Genomic DNA, 20,685 nt, shown 5'->3' with positions numbered 1-20,685 from the left:
ATGGGAACTGATCGGCCAGAAAGGAAGAATGAAAGCTGCGGTCGTACTGGAGTGAAGCATCAAAGGCTTGACCCTCCCCAGCGCCCAGGAGGCCTGGGATGGGGCTTTACCTGTGCTTGCTGTCAGACTCAGGTCCCTGACATCCTAAACTCGTCAGGCGCCTTTGAAACCCACACAGGGAGTTTGGCAGAACCTTGGCAGAATGGTAGAGCCAGGTGTCAGGGCGTAGTGCCTTGGAATTTTATGTCACGGAGCATAAGAACTGGACAGCACATGCTGTTCTTATAAGGTGGTGTTTTCCAAATAGTTTAGACACTCAAGTTTCTTTCCAAGTGAAATCATATGGAGAAGCCCAATATTTTATGCAGATTCAGATAGAACAGGTCTGTTTGAGAAAGGTCTCCCAACTCCCTCCGTTCATACACAGTGGGGCAGGGGATGGGGCCATAAAGGGTAGAAACTAGGTTTGCAAACCACTGACCTTATCTGCTCCCCTCTCCTCATGTATCTACCATTACTGTATCATCTAGACCGTTTACTGCCCTGAAAATCTCCTGTGTTCCAATTATTGATCCTTTCTTCTCTCCCCACCAAATCCTGAGCTGCTACTCATCTTTTCACTTGTCTCGATAGGTTTGTCTTCACAGAATGTCACAAAGATGGAATCATACAGTGTGTAGCATTTCCAGACTGGCTTCTTTCATTAGAAGATATGTGTTTAAGTTTCCTCCATGTCTTTTCATGGTTTGATAGCTCATTTTTTTTTATTGCTGAATAATATTCTACTATATGTACCACAGTTTGTTTATCCATTCCTCTATTAAGGGACATCTTAGTTGTTTGCAGCTTGGGGCAATTACAAATAAAGCTGCTGTAAACATTCACGGGCAGGCTTTTGTGTGGACATAGGTTTTCAACTCGTTTGGGTAAATACCTAAGGGTGTGATTGCTGGATCTTGTAGTAAGACTATGTTGAGCTTCGTAAGAAGTTGCCGAATGGACTTCCAAATGACTGTGCCATTTTGCAGTCCCACCAGAAATGAATGAGAGTTCCTGTGGCTCCACATCATCGCCAGAATTTGCTATTATCAGTGTTTTGGATTTTAGCCATTCTAATATGTAGAATTAATGATGGATGACCAGGAAGTTTTGTTGGAAAAAACAAAGCCAAGTGAGGTCTTACCTTAGATTATTGAATGCAATGCTGTGATTTATTAGTGATATCTGCCATGGGTACAGTAATAAGAGGTGGTACAACCTACGTAATATAGTTATTATAATATTTCTGGGTTAAATAATATTTAAGCTCTTCTGTAACTTAATTCACCTATGATTTAGATCCTGCAAAGGATTTAATCAGAGACCAGAGAGGCTAGGATGCCAGGAAGAGCAGCGATGTGTTCTTAACTGTCAGCCCTAGGAGAGTCAGAATATCATGGTAGTTGAAAGCCTGAATTTGGATACTAGGAACACAAGTTAATATGTATGTCAGAGAAGGCACAAGTTATGTGACTCCTTCATACTCCAAATTCCTTACCTATTCTTTACTTCTTGAATGTGGAAATGGGGTTATTGCAAATACCGTCTGGTACTGACACCTTGCTTTGCAGAGTAAGTAGCATATGGCAAGTGATCAATAAGCTAGCTGTTACCCATAATGTGGGTACACTGTCTAGAACTAGTGCTAGGAAGAGACCCAGCTTGTAGTTCTCGGTCTCTTGTAAAAGTTCTCCCTAAAACTGCTTCCAAGCGAAGATATGTGGTAGGGATAGACTTCCAGGAATGTCTGTGTGTAGATGAAGAAAGAAAAAGAGTGTCTCAGAAACAGAAAAGAATGGAGGAACTGGGATCCTGCCAGGAAGAGTAGAATGTTGTGGGGCCTCAGAAAGGATGGGGTGAGATCCCAGAGAGGACATACCAAGGGGCACCAGGGTCCTAGATTTTATTTTTTAATTTATTGGGGTGACGATTGTTAGTAAAATTACATAGATTTCAGGTGTACAATTCTGTATTACATCATCTATAAATCCCATTGTGTGTTCATCACCCAGAGTCAGTTCTCCTTCCATCACCATATATTTGATCCCCCTTACCCTCATCTCCCACCCCCACCCCCCTTACCCTCTGGTAACCACTAAACTATTGTCTGTGTCTATGAGTTTCTGTTTCTCATTTGTTTGTCTTGTTCTTTTGTTGTTTTTGGTTTATATAAAATATATCAGTGAAATCATATGGTTCTCTGCTTATTCTGTCTGACTTATTTCGCTCAGCATTATACTCTCAGGATCCATCCATGTTGTCACAAATGTTCCTATATCATCTTTTCTTACTGCCGAATAGTATTCCATTGTGTGTATATACCACAACTTCTTTATCCATTCATCTATCGAAGGACATTTTGGTTGTTTCCATGTCTTGGCCACTGTAAACAAAGCTGCAATGAACATTGGAGCACACGTGTCTTTACGTATAAATGTTTTCTAGTTTTGTTTTGTTTTTAATTAATGTTTATTGGGGTGACAATTGTTAGTAAAATTACATAGGTTTCAGGCGTACAATTCTGTAATACTTCTGCAGGGAGCTCAGAGATCTCAGTTGTTAAGTCACTTTGATTACGCAATTTCCCTCTCTAGCTTTTTTTAAAAACTGAATTCAAGAAATCCCGACAGAAAAAGTTAAAACGAAACTTTAAGCCAGGCATCTGGCTGTGTTGTTCAAGGAAGTGGTCGTTCTGCCTTTTCTTTCTCTTTTCTCTTTGGTGTCTTCCCAATGAGCCGTTTTCTAAAGTAGTTTTGACAACTCACCTATGGCTCAATGTCTGTGAAGGGGAGCTGGAGGTCAGAAACAGCTATCTGTAAATGGAAGGCAGGAAATGGGTACCCTGCTGTGGAACTAGATCTGGAGTCTGTCTTACAGTGGTTTTCAAGGAATGTGCTGAGATGGGAGTGCATGCAAGGAACAGGGATATTTGCTTTTGTTTTTCAGCTCTGTCCCAAGCATCCTCAATGGTCACAGAATCACAGGCTGCATTGGAAGAGACATTTGCAATTAATTTATTTAACCCTTTCCCTTTACACATGAGAGAAAAAATTAGAGAGGCAGAACGATTTGTCATTGGTACTAGAGGACTGGTGAGTGGGTGTTTCAGAACCAAAGCATTATGCAATTCCAAGTTAGAAGATGAAAACCAGGCAGAAAACGACAGCCCGGAAACCCCAGGTTGTTCAATGCTTTGATCCCTGATGCACCTGTAACATCAAGATGCACTGGGCAATATCAATAAGATATGCCTCAACCCGCTCCAACAAAATGACTCAGAAGCTGTGCAGATGGGGCTGCGAATTTTCTATTTTTGAAGTAGTCCAGGGGATTTTTCACCATGCTCCCAGTTTGGGAGCCATTAACCTAGTTCAAAGGCCTCACTTACAGATACGAAAACTGAGGCACAGGGTGGGGACATAATTTACCCAGAGTCACTTGGACAAGTTAGTAAAGACTTCAAACCAGAACTCACAGATGCAGTCTGCATGCCCAATTATGCATCGGGCCTCCTTGTTTGGTCCCTGGCAAGGGCAGGGTTTTCATTCTCACAGAAGTCCCAGCATCGCCAGTGTTTTGTGTCCGTAAGTTCATGTTGCAAGAATAAGTGATCGTGGTTCCCTCTGAAATGTAAATGATTTCAAGGAGGATTACGTGATATGTCATAACAAGAAGAGCACAAACACGTTCCGTTTGGGCTTGGGAACCTGTATCTCAGTGCGTCATCATTCCCTACTCCATCTCTAACAGGTTCCCGGCACAGAGGATCTTCTGAGACTTAGCAGACTATCCAGTATGTCTATTCCTGTCCTTTATGACTCCACGGGATCAACTGGGATTTTAAGATACACTCTTGAATGTTTGGGGACCAGGGCTGAGTATGAGGAGGAGAGGTTGGCAGGCGTGTTCCATTGACTGTGGGCCTAAGTCCCTGCTCTGATGAGAACCAGGATATTGTCTTGATGGCAGTGAGCTGTTCAGTTGCTCCTGGGGCTTTGGGCGGCGCCATTGGGATGTGGGTAGAATCTGCTCTGCTGGTTATGTAGCGGGCATTTGCCATGATCCTGGGCTCCTGGCTGGCTTGGTAGTGTGGATTCTAGGCACTCCCTCCCCCTACCCGATCTCCACTGGTGGCCATGGAACAGTGTCACACAGCGTGGCACAGCATGAGGCGCCTCTTATCCAGATTCCAATGGTTTCCTTACTAAGACCTGAGCGGAGGGTTCTGGTTCTGCTCTTGTCTTTCCTCACTTGGGCTGTGGGAGTCTTTATCACCGGGAATATCTCTGGGCCCTTGTGGCAGGTCAAAGAGACATGGAGATTTTCATAGATTCTTATAACCTCTTAAAGGCCGCTGGCTGGAGTGGCACATGTGACTTCGGCTGGTGTTTTATTGGTCAAAGTGGGTCACAGAGCGTGTCTGTCTTCAAGGTGGCATGGAAGTATCATCCTACCACATGACAGAAGAACAAGAACTGGAAATGTCCGTGGATTTCTCCAGTCACCACTGCACGTTCCATGCCATCCACATCAGTTTACTAACCAGTAAGCATGGTAAAGAGTGACTATTCTGTGTGACAGTCCTAGATTAAACAGTTTCTAATACTTCACATTTCAAGTCATCCCCTTAAAAAAAAACTTTTTTTTTAGTTTTAACTTGAGAAAGAGTGGTGAATCTAAATAGTTTCGTACTATTTAGTGCACCCCATAGCATTCTAAATCAAGTATGCTGTCTTATTTTTGCACCCTTCTCCAACAACTTTTATGTAAATGCCAGGTAACTCTGCTAATGACTGTATTAGCAACAAATATGACTGTATTTATTGAGCTGTATTGAAGGAAAGTATTATCTAAACTAAAAAGTAAGTTAAACACACACACACACAAACATTCCGGTATGTGCTTGTTTAAATTCTTATGTTTTGGTTGGTATTTTCATGTGCAGTTTCAACATTTTATGTTTTTGTCTTGTCAATTATCTGATAATCTCCTTAGCTTAGGAGTTCAATTATTTTTCTTATTTATTTATGAGCGATTTTAAAACTTCTGCCCTTGGTATATTCCTTTTGTTGCAAATACAGAATCATCTTGTAACAGTGCCTAAGTTACAGAACTTGAAATAACCCCTGAGCTCAGGATTTCCTCCAGCAAGAAGAAGGAACTGAAGCTTTTCCAGGATGGCAGCTTTTTTAAACTTTAGGGACTGCCCCACCAATTGCATCATGCAACACCGAGACACACAGTCCAGCGTGATTTCAGAATCACGCAACGCCACTGTCCCACTGAATAAGCCCACGATGGTTTTATTCTCCAGTGATGTGGCCTGATAGAAAAAGTGCATCTGGAAGCAAAAATAGAAACAACAGTAAAAGTCCATTATGAAGATGACAAGTGGGTTAGGAGGTGCAAGGGATTCCGGGGAAGCAGGTCTAATCCTGGCTTACCTGCCAAGTAGCTACATAACCTAGCCAGATTTTGTTGAGTCCCTCTGCCTCATCTATAAATATGGGAATACATAAGATCAAGGGTGACGCGTCGATTTCAGTGTGTCTACCCAAGAGGATTGTTGGAAAGATAGTGAGGCCTTATCTGGGGCTATGAGAAACAGGGATGTGGTTCTCTACTGAGGTCTTCCATGGGCACAGGGTGAGGGATGACCGCAGTTTTGTGACATATGGGCCATTTCTGGGCCAAGAGATACCTCTGCTCTCCTCTGTTGTATTCTTCCATGATTATCTTCTTGAAATATTTAGGGCATTAGGGTGTTAGAAATTGGCTGGGAAGAGCTGCTTGCTGCTTAGCTCTAGGAGCAGGATGGTAGTTGAGATCGTGAGCTCTAGAGCCAGACTGCCAGGACGTGGATGCTTGGATGCTCGTTTCAGCTTGCCTGACCTCGTGTCCCTATCCGTAAAACGAGTGTGAATTAGACAAGTCAGCACAGGAAAAGGGCTTTGACAGTGAGCTGTTAGCATATGGCGTTTAATAAGTGAGCTGTTGTGGATATTAATAATGAGGGGGTGTAGTGATCAGAAGATGCTAGGAAAGGACCTGGGATGTGGACACTTGTACAGAAGAGTTCACTTAGCTGTTTTCATGTTTCCTGATGAAGAAATGTGGCAGAGGTGGAACTTCAGAAAGGCCTCTGTTGTAGACGAGGACAGAAAAAGAGTCTCCTGAATACAGGAGAGAATGAGGTCCCGGATCCTCACACAAACCAGAGGTGTAGAATGTTCTGGGCCTCAGAAGGAAGGGGAGCTAGGTCTCAGGTATGACACTGAGAGGAACCATGTCCAAGTTCTGCAGGGAATTCAAAGCTCCAGTCGGTAATCCTGGTGATTTCACAATTTCCCTCCTGTGGTTTTGGTTTTTGTCTGGGTTTGGGAAATCTCACTGTGAAAAGCTAAAATGAAACTTGAGACTGCCCAGATTCTGCAGCTGTTCTGTTCCTTCCCCAGGGAGGGGGTCTTTCTGCTTTCTCTCTCTCTCCCCTCCTTGGAGGCTTCCTAGTTAGCCGCCAGCTAAAGCATATACAGCAAAGTGACTGTAATTTAGGAGCCTGTGAATGGGGAGGCTGATCTAAACGATGAATGACTAGTGGACAGGGGTAAGTTAGCGTTGGGAAAGAAATGAGTCTCCTGCAAGGGCAGCTGGTCTCCATCTTCTTAAGTGATTCCCAAGGAATATCAGGGTCCGGTGGAAGAATATACTGGGAATCACAAGTCCTGGCTATGTTTTACAGCATTGCCCCAGATTCATTCAGCGAGCACAAAATCGTAGAAACAGTGGAAAGGGACATTAAAAGAAAGGGATCAAGTGCTTTCCGACAGGTCATAGCTAGTCCGGGGTGAGCCACAGTGAGATGAGCAGTGGAGAATGTAAGAGTTAGGCAGGCCATGACAAAGACTGTCGTGCAAGTTCCAAACAGAGGGGACAGAACCAGCCGTGAGAGTACAGAGGAACCTCAGAGAGCATCCAGTCCCTGGTCCCAGACCGGGCTGTGCCTCAGGTCCCCAGGGAAACTGATTAAAAACCTGAAAGGGGCACTTTTCCAAAAACCAACACCCTGACTCAACATCTTGCAAGGAAGCCTGGGAATGTGCGTTTGTAGAAGCAGGCCTGGTGATTTTGATTCATAGCCAACCTGGAAGTCATCAGTCTGGTGCAAAAGCATATGAATGGATGGATAACCTGAATCTCATGGAAGGAAAATGATTTGCACAAGCTCACCTGGCAACTTCGTGCAGAGGCACAGCTTAAGGAAAAGCCGAGGTTGCAATGCTCACTTATATGTTTCATGTCTGTATTTGGTTCCTGGTACCCGGTGGGAACTCCGCTCTATCAGAGGCCCCAGTGACTCCAATACTTTGAGTTTACAAGTTCACGGACAGGAGTTGGAGGACCACTGAACTGCGGACTACTTCAGAATGAAGAGCTATGGTTTTATAAAGGGAGTGGAAGCAAATTCTACTTGAGGTTGGGCGTGTGGGGCCCACCTCATCACTCCCTGCCTATTACCATTTCCCACCTTCAGCCCGAGACTTGCCTGGCGCCAAGGGTCTCCTGAGTATCAATACAAATAGTGACGTCTTAGTCATTTGTATTCCAGCTCACTGTGTGCGCCTATACTTGGTTGGAGTTTTAGGGGTCATTCTTGATTGGCATTTGGAGATGAGATTTTGATGGCAAGAGGCACACATTTGCTAGTGGACCTGGCATGAGGACAAAAAAGTTGTCTGGTTGCTAATTGCTCCGGAGACTTAGGAATTTTGGGTCCATTGCTGGGGTTTTAATGAAAACTCTGCGTGTAGGCAGGCAGTGACTGAGCTAGGAGTGGGTTCATAGTAACTCAGGATCCGGCTGGCGCTGGGAGCAGATGGGAAACATTTTCTCCTCTAACTCTTCCCCAGCCAGTGCACATGACGACGTCTATGTCCCACAATGTCCAGCCAAGAGACATGGCTCCTGCAGCTGGGGGAACTGGTGAGGTCATACTTCCTGCCTGTGACGATGTGTTATCCCCATTTAATGGAGAGGAAAACTGAGGTCCAGAAGGAGACCTTGATATGCCTAAGTGCACAGGGATCAGTGCCACTTCTGTCTTCAGAACCAACATCCCCTCCCTCTGAGGCCAGGACTTTCCCAATTCTTCTGAGTGCTCTGCTGTCTATAGCAGCCATCTGTCCCCAAAATGGGTAGACATGAGCCCAGCTCGTTGGTCTTTACTCTTGGTGAGGAGGCTGGTTTCCATACAAGTGTGTCCTACTTTGGAAAGAAGAGCTGGCTAAGCTCAGGTACTGCTAGGGAACCTTAGGGGACCATCCAGGAAGAGGGGACTGGCTCTTTAAATACTTGTTCCTCAACCTCTATAGTTTGGGTTTAGGGGATGGTAATAGAGGGAAGTAAATTTGGGGCTCGGGGTCGGCATGCCCTTAAATAGCACCTTGTGGTATTTGGGAAGCCTGGTTCTAGGACCGAAGCCACTGGCCCTCCTCTCTCCTCATGAATAAATAACTGTAGTAAGCCCCAGTGTACCCCACTCCTCCTCCAAGCTGCCTCTTCCCCTCCTCCCCCCCACCCCCCATCACCGTTATTTCTTGCCTGGATCCTTGCAGAGATCCACTCTCGGGTCCTCCTTTCCACTCGTGATCCTGCCCACAGCCACCAGCTTTCTCTTCCTCAAGCACATTTCTAATTATGTCACGTTCCTTCCTTGCTGCCCAAACACCTTCAGTGTCTCGCTATCACCTTCAGAACTGAACTCAAATTGCCCATCCTGACATTCAAGATCCTCTAAAACATGACCCCAAGCTCGCCTTCTAACATTTTAAAACTTTTCTCATGTTCCTGGACCACATTCCAGACAGACGAGGGTCCTGCTTCCTGCCTACTCTTCTCCTGTCCGTCCTGAACGAACTCTGTAGAATCCTCTCCTCTTATCTCACCCCATCCTTTAAGACAGGTCTTGCTTTCATCTCTTCTTTACTGAAAAATGTCACCTGACTATTAAGTCTCTTGTTACATAGCCGCCCTCTGAGGTCTCAGTTCCCGCAAGAACAATATGTCTCTGGGGCTGAGGATAGATGGATGGGGGTGACTAAAGGTGGGGAGAAATTCCAGGGGCTACAGCAATGGATCAGGCGGGAGAGGTTCCGTGGGTGGAAGGGAGGGGGTGGTGGGCAAGGGAGGAAAGCAATGTCATGGGCTGGTGCTAAACAGGTGACTGGAGTCCTTGAGGCCCAGCAAGCCGATGTTGGGCACTGAAATCCCAGTGCTGGGGCAACCCTGCCTTTAACCTGCATGGAGACCAGCTGCGTCAAAAGAATGTTCTCTGGGAGCATGGCCCTCCACTTCCTAAAACCGTGGGAGCTTCCGGGTTTGTCTCAGCCTCTCGGCCTCAGCCTTCTCTGCCTGGTGTTTATAGAGTCATGATCTGTTATTTTCTAGGAAGTGGAGAGTTATGAGGAAAGGAGGGAAGACGTTACTTTGGCAGGGAAACAATCCAGGACTGATAAGCTGAGATTCGAAATCTGCTGAGTAGGCACGGGGTCCTGAGGAGGTTTCCAAGAAGTAAGACAGGGAACCAGTGGGCTGAGACGGAGCACATGTTTTATCCAGTGCTGAGATTATCGAGGGTGAGATAGGAGCCGGAGCTGAGGTCATGTCCAGCGTAAGATGAGAAATGCTTGGAGTTGCATCCGCTGAGGGGCTCTCCTTTCTCTTCACTGAGATACCTTCTGTAGGAAAGGGAAGGATTAAAATAGAGATGGTCATAGGAGAGACGGGCAGATCCGAAGTTCCTCCAGTTTCCACCTTCTGGCAGTATCCCCACGAGGGGCTCTCCACTGTGGCTGGGATCCCAACCAGAGGGGTGACACCCCTTTGCATTGCTACCCCCTGGAACTTTGTTAGAGCCCTGGGTGGTATTCAATTAGAACTTTGGCTGAATTGAGGACTCCAGGAATTCTACGGTGATAAAGCTCTTGGATCTTAGTATCAGAGGACGTCAAAGCTGGGTGGCTTATAAAGAACTTGGAGTGACATGGTTTTCAAACCTTGGTTTAACTGTCAAAATCTTTCCCCATGTGAGATCGTAGGGGGAGTCCCAATGTGTCCTCCAGGGCAAGGGGAGAGGTCTGTGCGACGCCGAAGCTAAAGGGAGCGGTTCCTCACACCCCGGTCCAGGGACCAGCGTGGTGTGAGATGTATTAATTCAGTGAAAATCCTCTCCCCGACAACACACACATCAAGACTCAGTTTTGAAAACCATACTAATGGGCAAGGTATGAACGCTGCCCCCTCACGGCTTCTACTTGCTGAGAACTGGCTCCCTCTAGTGGACAGCTGATGCAGAGGCACGGGAACTGCATAGTAAGGGCAGAGCAAAAAACACTGCCGGAAACCCTGGCTTGGAAGCCTTGCAAGGACAATCGTCCAGCTCTCCTTGTACTCTATGCTCATCCCTGCTTCGGACTAGGCTCCCTCTGCCTAGAAAACACTTTTCATTGAAAATCTATTAATGATACATGGATGTGGAGGAAGGCACAGGGCCTGGACACCCCTCGGGGATGTCACATCAATAATCGAGGGCTCTGGCCTCCGACGGAAGCAGCCCCTTCCCTCTAGGAACTTCCACAAGGTGAAGGCCCAGAATGCCCCTGTCTCGGGACCAGGGACAATGCCTGCTTGTGTCCCCTGGATAAAAGCCCCCTGCTCATCAACCTTGGGACATAGGAAAGGATGAGGAATAAGAAGCCGGACTTCAGGTTCCACTTCTGGGAATGGGGAGAATTCAAGTTGTGAGGGTGAAACGGCTTGGCCTGTGAAAAGTGTCTGGAACACGAGCACTGGCACAGAGTAAGTTCTCAGTAAGTGCAACAGTCGTTACTTGTAGGGACTTCAGAAGAAGCATGGCCTGGCGTCACTGGGAAGGGACTGAAAGTGGAAGACAAGTTCTCCCCCAAACGGCCACATGCTTCCAAATGGAGATATGTGGCAGTGGGGATCATGTCCCAGGAATGCCTGTGTGATAGAAAAGGGGCCAAGAGGCTTGTCAGAGGGAAGAGGTCCCAGATACAGTGGCAAGGATCAGATATTTTGAGTGCTCTGGGTCTCAGAGGAAATGTGGCTGACGTGTTCCAGGGACCACACAGCCTCAGAGTGGTGACAGTGTCACAGCCTTTCCCAAAGTTACTTGGAATTTCTTGGAAGAAACATTCTACAAGCTCATTTACATTGCAACGTACACGCAGTAAACAGTCAGTCAACAATGATGGCTGCTTGTGTTCCATTCGTTCTCCGTGCCAGGGACTGTAGAATGTACAGGTGTTATCTAATATTCCTCCTCACCAACGTCTGAGATAAGCGCTTTTATGATGCTCATTATCAAGATAAAAGAACTGGAGCTTAGAGAAGCTAAATGCCTTCCCCAGATCAAAGCTCACCAAAGTGAGAATTGCCTCTGCGCACAAACACGTTTTTAACTACATTGAACACACATGCATACCTTTGTTACCCTGCTCTTTGCCAATTATTTTACATAATCCTCTAGTGGCAGGCATCCTTGTTCCCACTTTGGTGAGATTAATGACTTGCCAGAGGCTATACAAACAGTCCAGGACAAACCACAAATGGAGCCAGCCTAAGAGCTAGAAGGAGACAGCTGGAGCCAGTCTAAGAGCTAGAATGAGGTTCCTAGCTCCACTCTCTGACACATTAAACTAGAGTCTGGGGGAGAAATAACTTATAATCAGTGCTTTTGAACATGTCCCCAGTGATTTTAATGCATCGCCAATTAGAAGTCATATATCTAGTTCAATAATCCATTTTATGGTTAGATAAGCTACAGCCCAGTGAGAAAATGTGAAATTCGTATGAAGACCCTTTGGCAGGAATTTTACAAGGTAGCTGGAGAAACAAGCCAGGACTCGGAGATCAGGCCTTAGGCTCAGGCCTGTATCCTTAGAGTGGATTCTGCCTAGAGCCCCGTCCACCATCAGGACCAAGGTGTAGTAACCCCCATCCCAGCTTTGGCCATAATGGTGACCAACAGGTCTCCACTGAGTGCCCCTCTGGGAATTACTCTTACTGGTAGGGAGTGGCCTTCCTCAAGGTCATACTCCTTTTTCTGGGGACAACGCACATCCAATGATCATTCCCCTTTCCTATGTTGGAATGACCATCTGTGACAACCCTGAAAGTAAGCCACCTAGACCAGCAGAGGTGGTGGTGTCTGAGAGTGAGGCGAGCCCAGAATGAGTGTCCGAGGAGGGAGTGAGAAGTACCTAAGATTCTGATTCCAATTTCAATGTGTATGTGGGTTTTCCCCAAATCTAAGCAATTATGTGACACTAGCCAGGTGTCCTACTACAATGTAATTCAATTCTGACATTATCTGCCGTTAGATCCAGCAGGCTACAGGGCTCAGTTCTGCAAGACTGCCCCCTTACCCACACGCACGTCAGATGCCAATTGCAAATCCTGGTTATCACCTGTGCTTCTGACCAACTGGTTATAGACAGGAGGTTCTAGGGACCCCCTCATTGGGTTCAGTTTGCTAGAGAGGCTCATAGAACTCAGAAACATTTAACTTAAACTAGATTGCCAGTTTATTATAAAACAATAGAACTCAGGAACAGCCAGGTGGAAGAGATACATAGGGCAAGCAAGATATGGGAAAAGGATGCAGAGCTTGCATGTCCTTTCTGCGAGCGCCAATCTCCCCAAATCTTCTCAAGTTGACCAATCCTGAAGATCTCAACCCAGTCCTTTTAAGTTTTTTATGGAGGCTACATCACATACTCATGATTGATTAAATCATTGGCCATTGGTGATTGAACTCAATCTCCAGCCCCTCTCCCCTCCGTGGAGCGGGGCCTGGGTGTGAGACTAAAAGTTCCAGTCCTCTAATCACACTCCACCTCTCCTGTAGCCTAGCAGAGCTTCTAGGCTACACTGGCAACCAGCCCCTTTCCTGAGGTCCTTTCCAAAGCCACCTCATTAACATAACAAAAGATACCTCGTCCACTCTCAGCATGGGAAATTCCAAGGGTTTTAGGAGCTCCTTGCCAAGAATGGGGTTGAAAACTAAATATATGTTTTATATTATAAATCACCATATCAGAGCCAAGACCAGTTGCAGCAGTGCAGAGGGGGGTTTCTTCACCCCGCTAACCTTCCTCTTGCAAATTTACTAAGTAAAAAGAGACCCATCAGATTCCCAGAGGAGTTTTCTAGAATATATCATAAAGCCAGTGGACTGCAGCAGCCAAAGGGATGGGTTCTGCTGGATTCCCTGATATGCTGCCCAGTTTTCCTTCCCAGGACTGAAACCTCCTTCCCCAGCGAGCAACCAGCAGCTCGCAGCTGAGTTTCCTCTGTGGACTTTCCCTTAGCTGAGGAGAGATGCTTTGCCCAGAGTCACGACCTTTACCGGGGAGCAGCCAGCATCTGTCACTGGTTGACATGAGAATGTAAAAGCCTGTGCCCTCGCCCCCACTGGGGCTATCCCGGTCCTAAATCTTCCTGTGGGATTGGCTGAGATTTGCATCGTGTTACAATACAAATTCTCTCTACAGTTTGGGTCTTACTTTCTATACTCATCCAGTATACTCTGCATGACCATTTTCATCTAGAATTTGCTTCCCAGAGAAATCTTTTGGCGACGTCTCTGGTTCCTCTTTGGGATCTGTGTGCCACCAGAAGGTTTACGTATCCCCACTGCTCTGTGCCCACAATTTTATACTCCATGGACTGGTGGTGCTAAGCCCAGTTAGAGGGCAGGTTGGATTCAGAATTCCTTGAAAGAGAAGAGAGAAAGGTTGGCATAGGGAGATGTGGGCAAATTCTGTTCAGTCTTTCACAAAGGGAAGGCACTTCTCCCCCTCCACTCTCCCTTCTTGATGCCCGTTCAAGATTTGCCGGTGCCAGGGGGTCTGTTGATCCCTGCGAGCTGTCCTCTCCTGGTACCTGCCTCCTGGACATGCAGGCATTTGGAGGTGCATCCCTGGTTGGCGTTTAGGGCTGAGCTCTGCTAGGCTACAGGAGAGGTGGGGTGTGAAGTCCAGTGATTGCTCTGAATGGGAGCCGTTCTGTGGTCACCATAGAAGCTCTCTGATGGCTCCTGGGGTCCATGCTTCTACCTGAGTCTCTCATAGCGCAGCTTCCCAGAAAGGCTGTTTGAGGTATAGTAGGTGTGCAGTTACCTTGGGTCCTGTCTGACTTGGGTATGTGAGTACAGGACCCTCACCCAACCCTCCCTACCCCGGTGGGTGGAGATCATGATGTTTTTCCAAGAGAAAGTGCTCTCAGAATAAGAGATCTTGTGGGGTCACCTGTTAGATTCCTTTCCCCAAACATTATCATCGTCATATTTTGGATGGGCTAGTCAAGGCCCAAAGGAACATAGCGAGAGAGACCTATTCTAGGGTTAAAATGGAAGTCACCTGTCTCCCAGGTCAGCACTCTTTCTAAGTGCCTCATGTGTATTGCTGTGCCATGGCCAGTGCATACAGTGGACCAATGGGCAGTGCACTGACCCTGCGGGACATAGCGTGACGCAGTGAGCCATCGGCCCTCCAGATTCACAGCCTTAGACCACATGGAGTTACACCAGCAGGGCACCTGTGATCTTTACCTACCCTTGGGGATATAGCTGGTATCTCTGTCCAGTCATAGGGGGTCACATAACTGACAGAAATGCAGGCTGATTTGAGTTGCTTGTACAGGAAGTGGAGGTCCTGTCCATTTTGTTGTAAGGGGAAGAGTGCAGAAGGGAAGTGAAATTTCTGGGTCTTAGCCACCCTAGAATTGCAGCTTTGTGGGGGGATGGAACTTTCCATTTCACCCGTCCTGTTTCTCCATCCATAACATTCATCACTTTTCCATACCTAGTCCCATGTGTCTCACCTCCCCATCTGCCATTGCCCTGGTTCTGTTCCCTTCTTGCCTATACATTGCACACGGTGCTCACGGCCCCTCCCTCCCCTCCCCATCCAGCCCTTCATCCCCACGTTGCTCCTCCTGAAACCCCCTGAGCATGGCAGCCCCCTTCCCCTCTGAACCAAAACTTCCAATGCCTGTTAGTACTCAGGGGAGCTGATGCTCGGATTGCCTGGGATGGTGTTCATTTCTATCTGTTGTCCCAGTATGATTATTAACGGTACTCCCTTTTATTTTCAAAATTGTCCCACTTTGGGTGACAAAAATGACATGTTCACCTTACTTATTACTATCAGAATGGAGCACAACTCCCCACCTTCACTTCACAGACAGGCCTCCACTTTCCTTCTCAAATTTCCCCACCATTTCACTCAGACCCTAGTCCAGTGGGCTCCCATGCAACTTGGTAAACACATTATGACCGCCACTCCTTCTAGGCATTTCCTCAAGCTTTACCTCTCTCCTTGCTACCTAGCAGGAAATACCTCCAAAAGAGCTCCTGCATTTGTCCATCCATCAGGACCTAGTTTAAGCTCCAGGTTTAAGCCCTTTGCAATGCCTATAAGGCTATAGTCTAAATGAACCTCTTGTCCACGGCTGTCTAGCTTTCCTCTGATTTGTCTGTGTCATCCGTATATTCTGGGTCAGAGGATGGTCAGAAGAGTGAAGTCGGGCATGGGGAGAAGACCACAGGCTGCTGCAGTGGGTCCTGGGAGAGACTGGGCAAGTGCGAGGTTGGCCAGGGAAAAATGGTGGTGAGTGTCCTGCTGAATAAGTGACAGAAGTACTTGGGGTCTGGGTAAAAGCCCTGGGGTCCAGAATCAGAGGGGCACAAATGGTCTTCTGGTCCTGCCAGTTTTACTCTGAATCTCACTGCAGGCCAGAGGGGCCAAAAGATCATTTCTCAGGAACACAGTTCCCACCTCCATAGTTCTGTCTTTCCCCATCCCAGTTCCCTCTCATTTCCCCACAAAAATATAATTGCTGACTAATAAAAGACACATTGTTATGTACTCCTAACGTGGCATTTATTTCCATTTCACATTATGAGTCATACCTTTGGTTCACAAGAGCAAGGTTTCCTTAAAAGTGCAAAACATTTTCATATCAATGATCTTTGCCAGGACCCTTACAAGATTCCAGGAAGGTAGGGAGGAGAGGAGTAACCTGACTCCAAAGTAACAAAGTCACATTGTTTTGCAGGGGATTGAATTGGGGCGCACAGAGGGGAAGGGACCGGACCAAAGCTTCAAATTTTAAAAACAATTGATGTGTATGTCAGGGGTACATTTAAAAACATCAATAACTTAAATGCAATATGGTTTTAAAAATTATTAAATAAATGCCATTCCTTCTGGAATGATGACAACATTATCTCAGGACACAGGAAGAAGACCAGGGAACGTGAGTCAAGCATTCCTCCGGCTCTGGTGTGGTCTCCAAACGGTGAATATTTATGGCTTTGGGGTGCGGGCTTTTTGGTCCAGGTACTTCATGGCGTCCTGCACCCACTTATTCTTGGGGTCAGCACAAATCTCCTTGGCCTGTTTGGTCTTGAAGCTGTGGGAAAGAGGGGAAGCAATGAAAAGGATCCTCTTTGAAAACTGCACCCGTTTAACCCCCAAATTTTCAGGACCCTCTGCCATGGGGTGAACTGGGGCCTGTTGTGGGAGAGAAGGAAGGGGACAGAGGAAAGACGGGACTGTGAGCATTAGCTGCTGCTCCTGGTGGCCCAATCAAGCCATCCTTGTTCTTGGCTCACGGGAACTGGTATGATCTGAACAAACTTCCAGGCAGGGAGCTAAGAAGGAAAGTGTCTTGTTGTGAAGATTCATGGATTGGATGGTAGAGGTTGAACTCTCTGAGTTTATGACTCAGAGTAACTCTAACGCAGTTCTTGACCTATGCCCCTTACGGATGAATTTTTGGACTGGGAGAGGGTGCGCTTTGTTTACTTACATAACAGCTTTCTGGGGACATCTGTTGCTGGTAATTCTTTTGTAGCTGTGCAGCAGCTTAAGGGGGATCTTTTTAGTGCCCACATGGATACAGCAGACATTTGCAATAGAAGCTGAATTTGGGGGAGAAATGAAAGAACGGATGAGCCACTAATGATGTGCAGATTTTTAAAAACAGGCTTTTGTCAGGAAGGAAGGAAATTCAGGAGAAGGCAAGGGCATGTAAGAGGATGTAGAATTCATCCACTTTGAGGTCCTGTATTTTGCCTTGGATTTGGGGGTCCCCAGTTGAACAGTGGGGACCCATCACCACTGGGAAAATATGGGAAAATCTTGGTCAATGCAGGAAGCTTAGCTCTGTCGTGAAATCATAGTACCATTCACCAAATACTCTCCTTTCTCTGCTTTTTGGACACAGGGTGATTTGCATTTCTTGGCCACTTTTGGTAGGTTGGAGCCATTAACTAGTTTTGACCCATACATGAGAAGTGCCATTTCTGAGCCAAAGTTAGGAATGGCCAGTTCAAGACCCTCGAGAGCTTCCTTTCCCTTCGTCACGGGAAGCAGCGGTGTTTTCGAGGGCCACTGCTCCACCGGTCTAGAATCCTGAGTACATGCAGCAGAAGCTCAAGCCAATGCATTGTAGATATTTAGTATGAATGAGAAATTAACCTTTCTTGTTTCAAGCCACTGCTCATTTAGAACTGTTGTTACCACAGGAGGCACTATCCTATTTCGACTGATACATGCAGTAAATCTAAGTCATTGAATGATTAAAAAGTGAGTTATTATACAAACAATTAGAAATTTTTTTCCCTGAGTCAAAATGTGTCACCTGAAAACATTCCCCAGGACCTCACTTCCTTCCTCTAACCACCATTTCTAAAAGTTGTCTTGGAGTCCAGTAAAAATTCTGGACCTCCAATCAAGCAAATCCCCATCTCCCCCTGCCCCCATCACTACCACCACTGCCCAAAATGCCCAGTATGCCCACAATAAGAAAGGATCTTTCTTTGGTGTGCCCGACTCCAAACATGGCAAAGGCAGCTGGATCATGGACCCACATGCCATCTCTTTCAATACTCATGTCAGGAAGGAATGTGGGGACTGGCTTCAGTGACCTGGGTTTCTAGTTCTGGGTCTTCCACTGATTGCAAGCTCGGGGCATTTCTTGTCCAGTCATGGGATCGTTCTAGGGGTGGTCATAGGGAGAGAGGGAGCTTACCTGGCTGAGCCAGCACCTGGGTGCTGAAGGCGGCCACGGTGAGCAGCAGACACAGAAGGGCAGCGGAGACCTTCATGGTGCAGGGTGAGGACGGGAGCTTCAGGTGGGAGTTGTTGGTGTCCGGGCTTGTCTCTCTCTCTGCTTCTCTGGCTGTTCTGCCTGCCTTTTTAAATAGCAGAGAGTGGGAGCTTCCAGAGAACTCTTTGGTCAAGAGCATAATGAAGTCATTATGAGGGAGGTCCTGCCCTGCTGAGCAACTTCCACACCAGGGCAAGTAACAGGACCAAAAACAGTCAAACGAGGAGGAGGGGACTTGGCACATGGTCATCCAACCTCGGGCTTGAAGTGGAGAAGAGGATATGTGTTTGTGAAATGATTGAGCGTGGCTAGTAATCTGAGAGAGTCGTTCTTCAAAGCTCTCTCTCTGAAATGAAACATCTGTGGTGAAGAAAGAAGCAAATAACCAAGGGCACGGAGAGATGAGGAGATCCGAGAACCTTCCCTCGGGTTCTCCGTGTTCACATGTCAGTTTTCAGGATTTGGGAGGCCAGAAAGGGGCCCGAACACTTTTGCTAGGCTCCCACCCAGATGTGGAGAGGTCTCAGTCGCTCTGAACATGGCAGGCTGTCTGGGAACCCAGGAATGGTGGCACACGAGAACCTCACCCCCAGGATTCAATCTGGTGATCACAGAATCTCAGTGCCCCGGAACTTGAGTGTCATGGGTCATCAGAACTGGGTAGCTCCTATGGATCTTGACGTGCTGCGCACTTTTCTCTGACTTTATTGAGGAATAATGAGCAAAAGAAGAATGTATATATTTAAGGTGTACAATGTAATGGTTTGTTATATATACGTAGACACTGTGAAGTGATTGCCACAACCAAGTTACACACCCATCACCTCACATAATTTTACCTGTTTTCGAGTGAGAACATTTAATATCTACTGTCTTAGTACATTTTAAGTATATGATACACTGTTATTCACATGGCTCACCATGCTGTACAATAGATCCCTGGAAGTTATTTGTCACATAACTGAAGGTTTGTGCCCTTTGACAAACATCTCCCCAGAAATAACAAATCAAAACCACCATGAGCTGTTACCCCACACCTGGTAGGATGGCTATTATCAAAAAGACAAGACATCGTAAGTATTGGCAAGACTGTGGAGAAAAGGGAACCCTTGTATGCTGTTGGTAGGAACGTAAATGGGTGCAGCCAGTATGGAAAACAGTATGGGGGTTCCTGTGCATTGCCAAACTGTTTGTTTAACCCCCAAAGCCTTGTTTTCCAAATGGAATCAATAGGAAAAGCCTAGTCATCAAATACACTGGAATGGAGTGGGTCTGTTTGAAGCAGAACAGGTGACCCCTTATACTCTCACACTCCAAGGATTCAAGGAACACATTTGAAAAACCAGCCGTCTAGTTCACTCTCACTCTGAGCACACATTGCAGACAAGGTGCCTGATGGCTAAAAATAGCAAAGAAAAAGAGGAGATACGAAGACAACAACACATGTATTCTCTATGTACAACAGTGGGATCCTAATAGGAATTGGTACAGGGGGAGGCAGCCTCTCATGGGTTTTTTTTAATGAGGCCTTTAATTAAAGTCTTTAATGGGGTCACTATGGTGAATACAGAATTGAATCCTGGCACAGAGACACTGCAAGGGCATTTCCTGGCTTTTCCTGCACACTCACATATTAAATTGACTGAGTGGTGCAGGTTGCACAGTGAGATGTGTTGAGAAGGATTCCGTGGACTTGCCTTGGGTGAGTAGATGACAGTGGTGTAGCTGACTGCTCATGTCCATGGTGGGGACAGGATTAAGAAAGAGCCTTTGTTGGCCTACATGATCTCTAAGCCCCCATCCAAAATAACTGGTCTACCATTTCCTAAAAAGGGACCAAGATGAAACCAGAAAACCTGGACCTTGCTTGTTCTTCCCTGTTCATCGCCAGGTGAGGTGGTCTCGTGGGGACTTGGGAATCAGAATACTGAGTTGGGATGACGGCTCTGCCACTAACTAGCTTTAATACCACGGACAGCTTACTAACCACTCTCTGCTAGGTTAAGATGGGAAAAATGAGCATGCCTCTCTTGGAGGATGGTTGTGTGCATGAAATTAGTTAATACACAGAGGGTGCCAAAAAAATGTATACACATTTTAAATTAAAATTGTAATACAATGAATGATGCTAGCATTCATTAGATTAATGCCATCTTTTGAGCGAAGGTCAAAAGTACTATACATTTCTATCGTAATTCAATTCAATTTCGAAAAGTAATATGTAGATAACATCTCTTAAAATGTGTACTTCTTTTGGCACCCCTGGTATATCTATGCGTATAAAGTGCTCAGAAGACGGACCAGATCATGGTAAAAATTCACTATGCGGAAATGCATGCTTATTATTAGGAAACCAGGCAGATTTTTGTGGGCCAGGGGATGCTGGAAATGGGCTCGATGGCTTCCTTCATTACTTCACGCCAATTATCCCATTGGTTTCATGTAAAC

General features: G+C 46.3%; 1 protein-coding gene across 1 annotated transcript; it reads right to left on the bottom strand.

The window, feature by feature from the left end:
* Positions 1–15,993: 15,993 nt before the first annotated feature.
* Positions 15,994–18,338, bottom strand: LOC141566986 (eotaxin-like). The gene is made up of 3 exons (XM_074320137.1): positions 18,160–18,338; positions 16,936–17,047; positions 15,994–16,536 (listed from the first exon to the last, which is right to left on the bottom strand). The coding sequence occupies exons 1-3, from the start codon at positions 18,233–18,235 to the stop codon at positions 16,431–16,433; spliced, it is 294 nt and encodes a 97-aa protein (XP_074176238.1). The 5' UTR covers positions 18,236–18,338; the 3' UTR covers positions 15,994–16,430.
* Positions 18,339–20,685: the final 2,347 nt, after the last annotated feature.

Source organism: Rhinolophus sinicus, linkage group LG15 (genome assembly GCF_036562045.2).
Source record: "Rhinolophus sinicus isolate RSC01 linkage group LG15, ASM3656204v1, whole genome shotgun sequence".
Classification (NCBI taxonomy): Eukaryota; Metazoa; Chordata; class Mammalia; order Chiroptera; family Rhinolophidae; genus Rhinolophus; species Rhinolophus sinicus.
The sequence above is the reverse complement of the archived record's forward strand: the minus strand, read 5'-3'. Positions and strand labels throughout refer to the sequence as shown.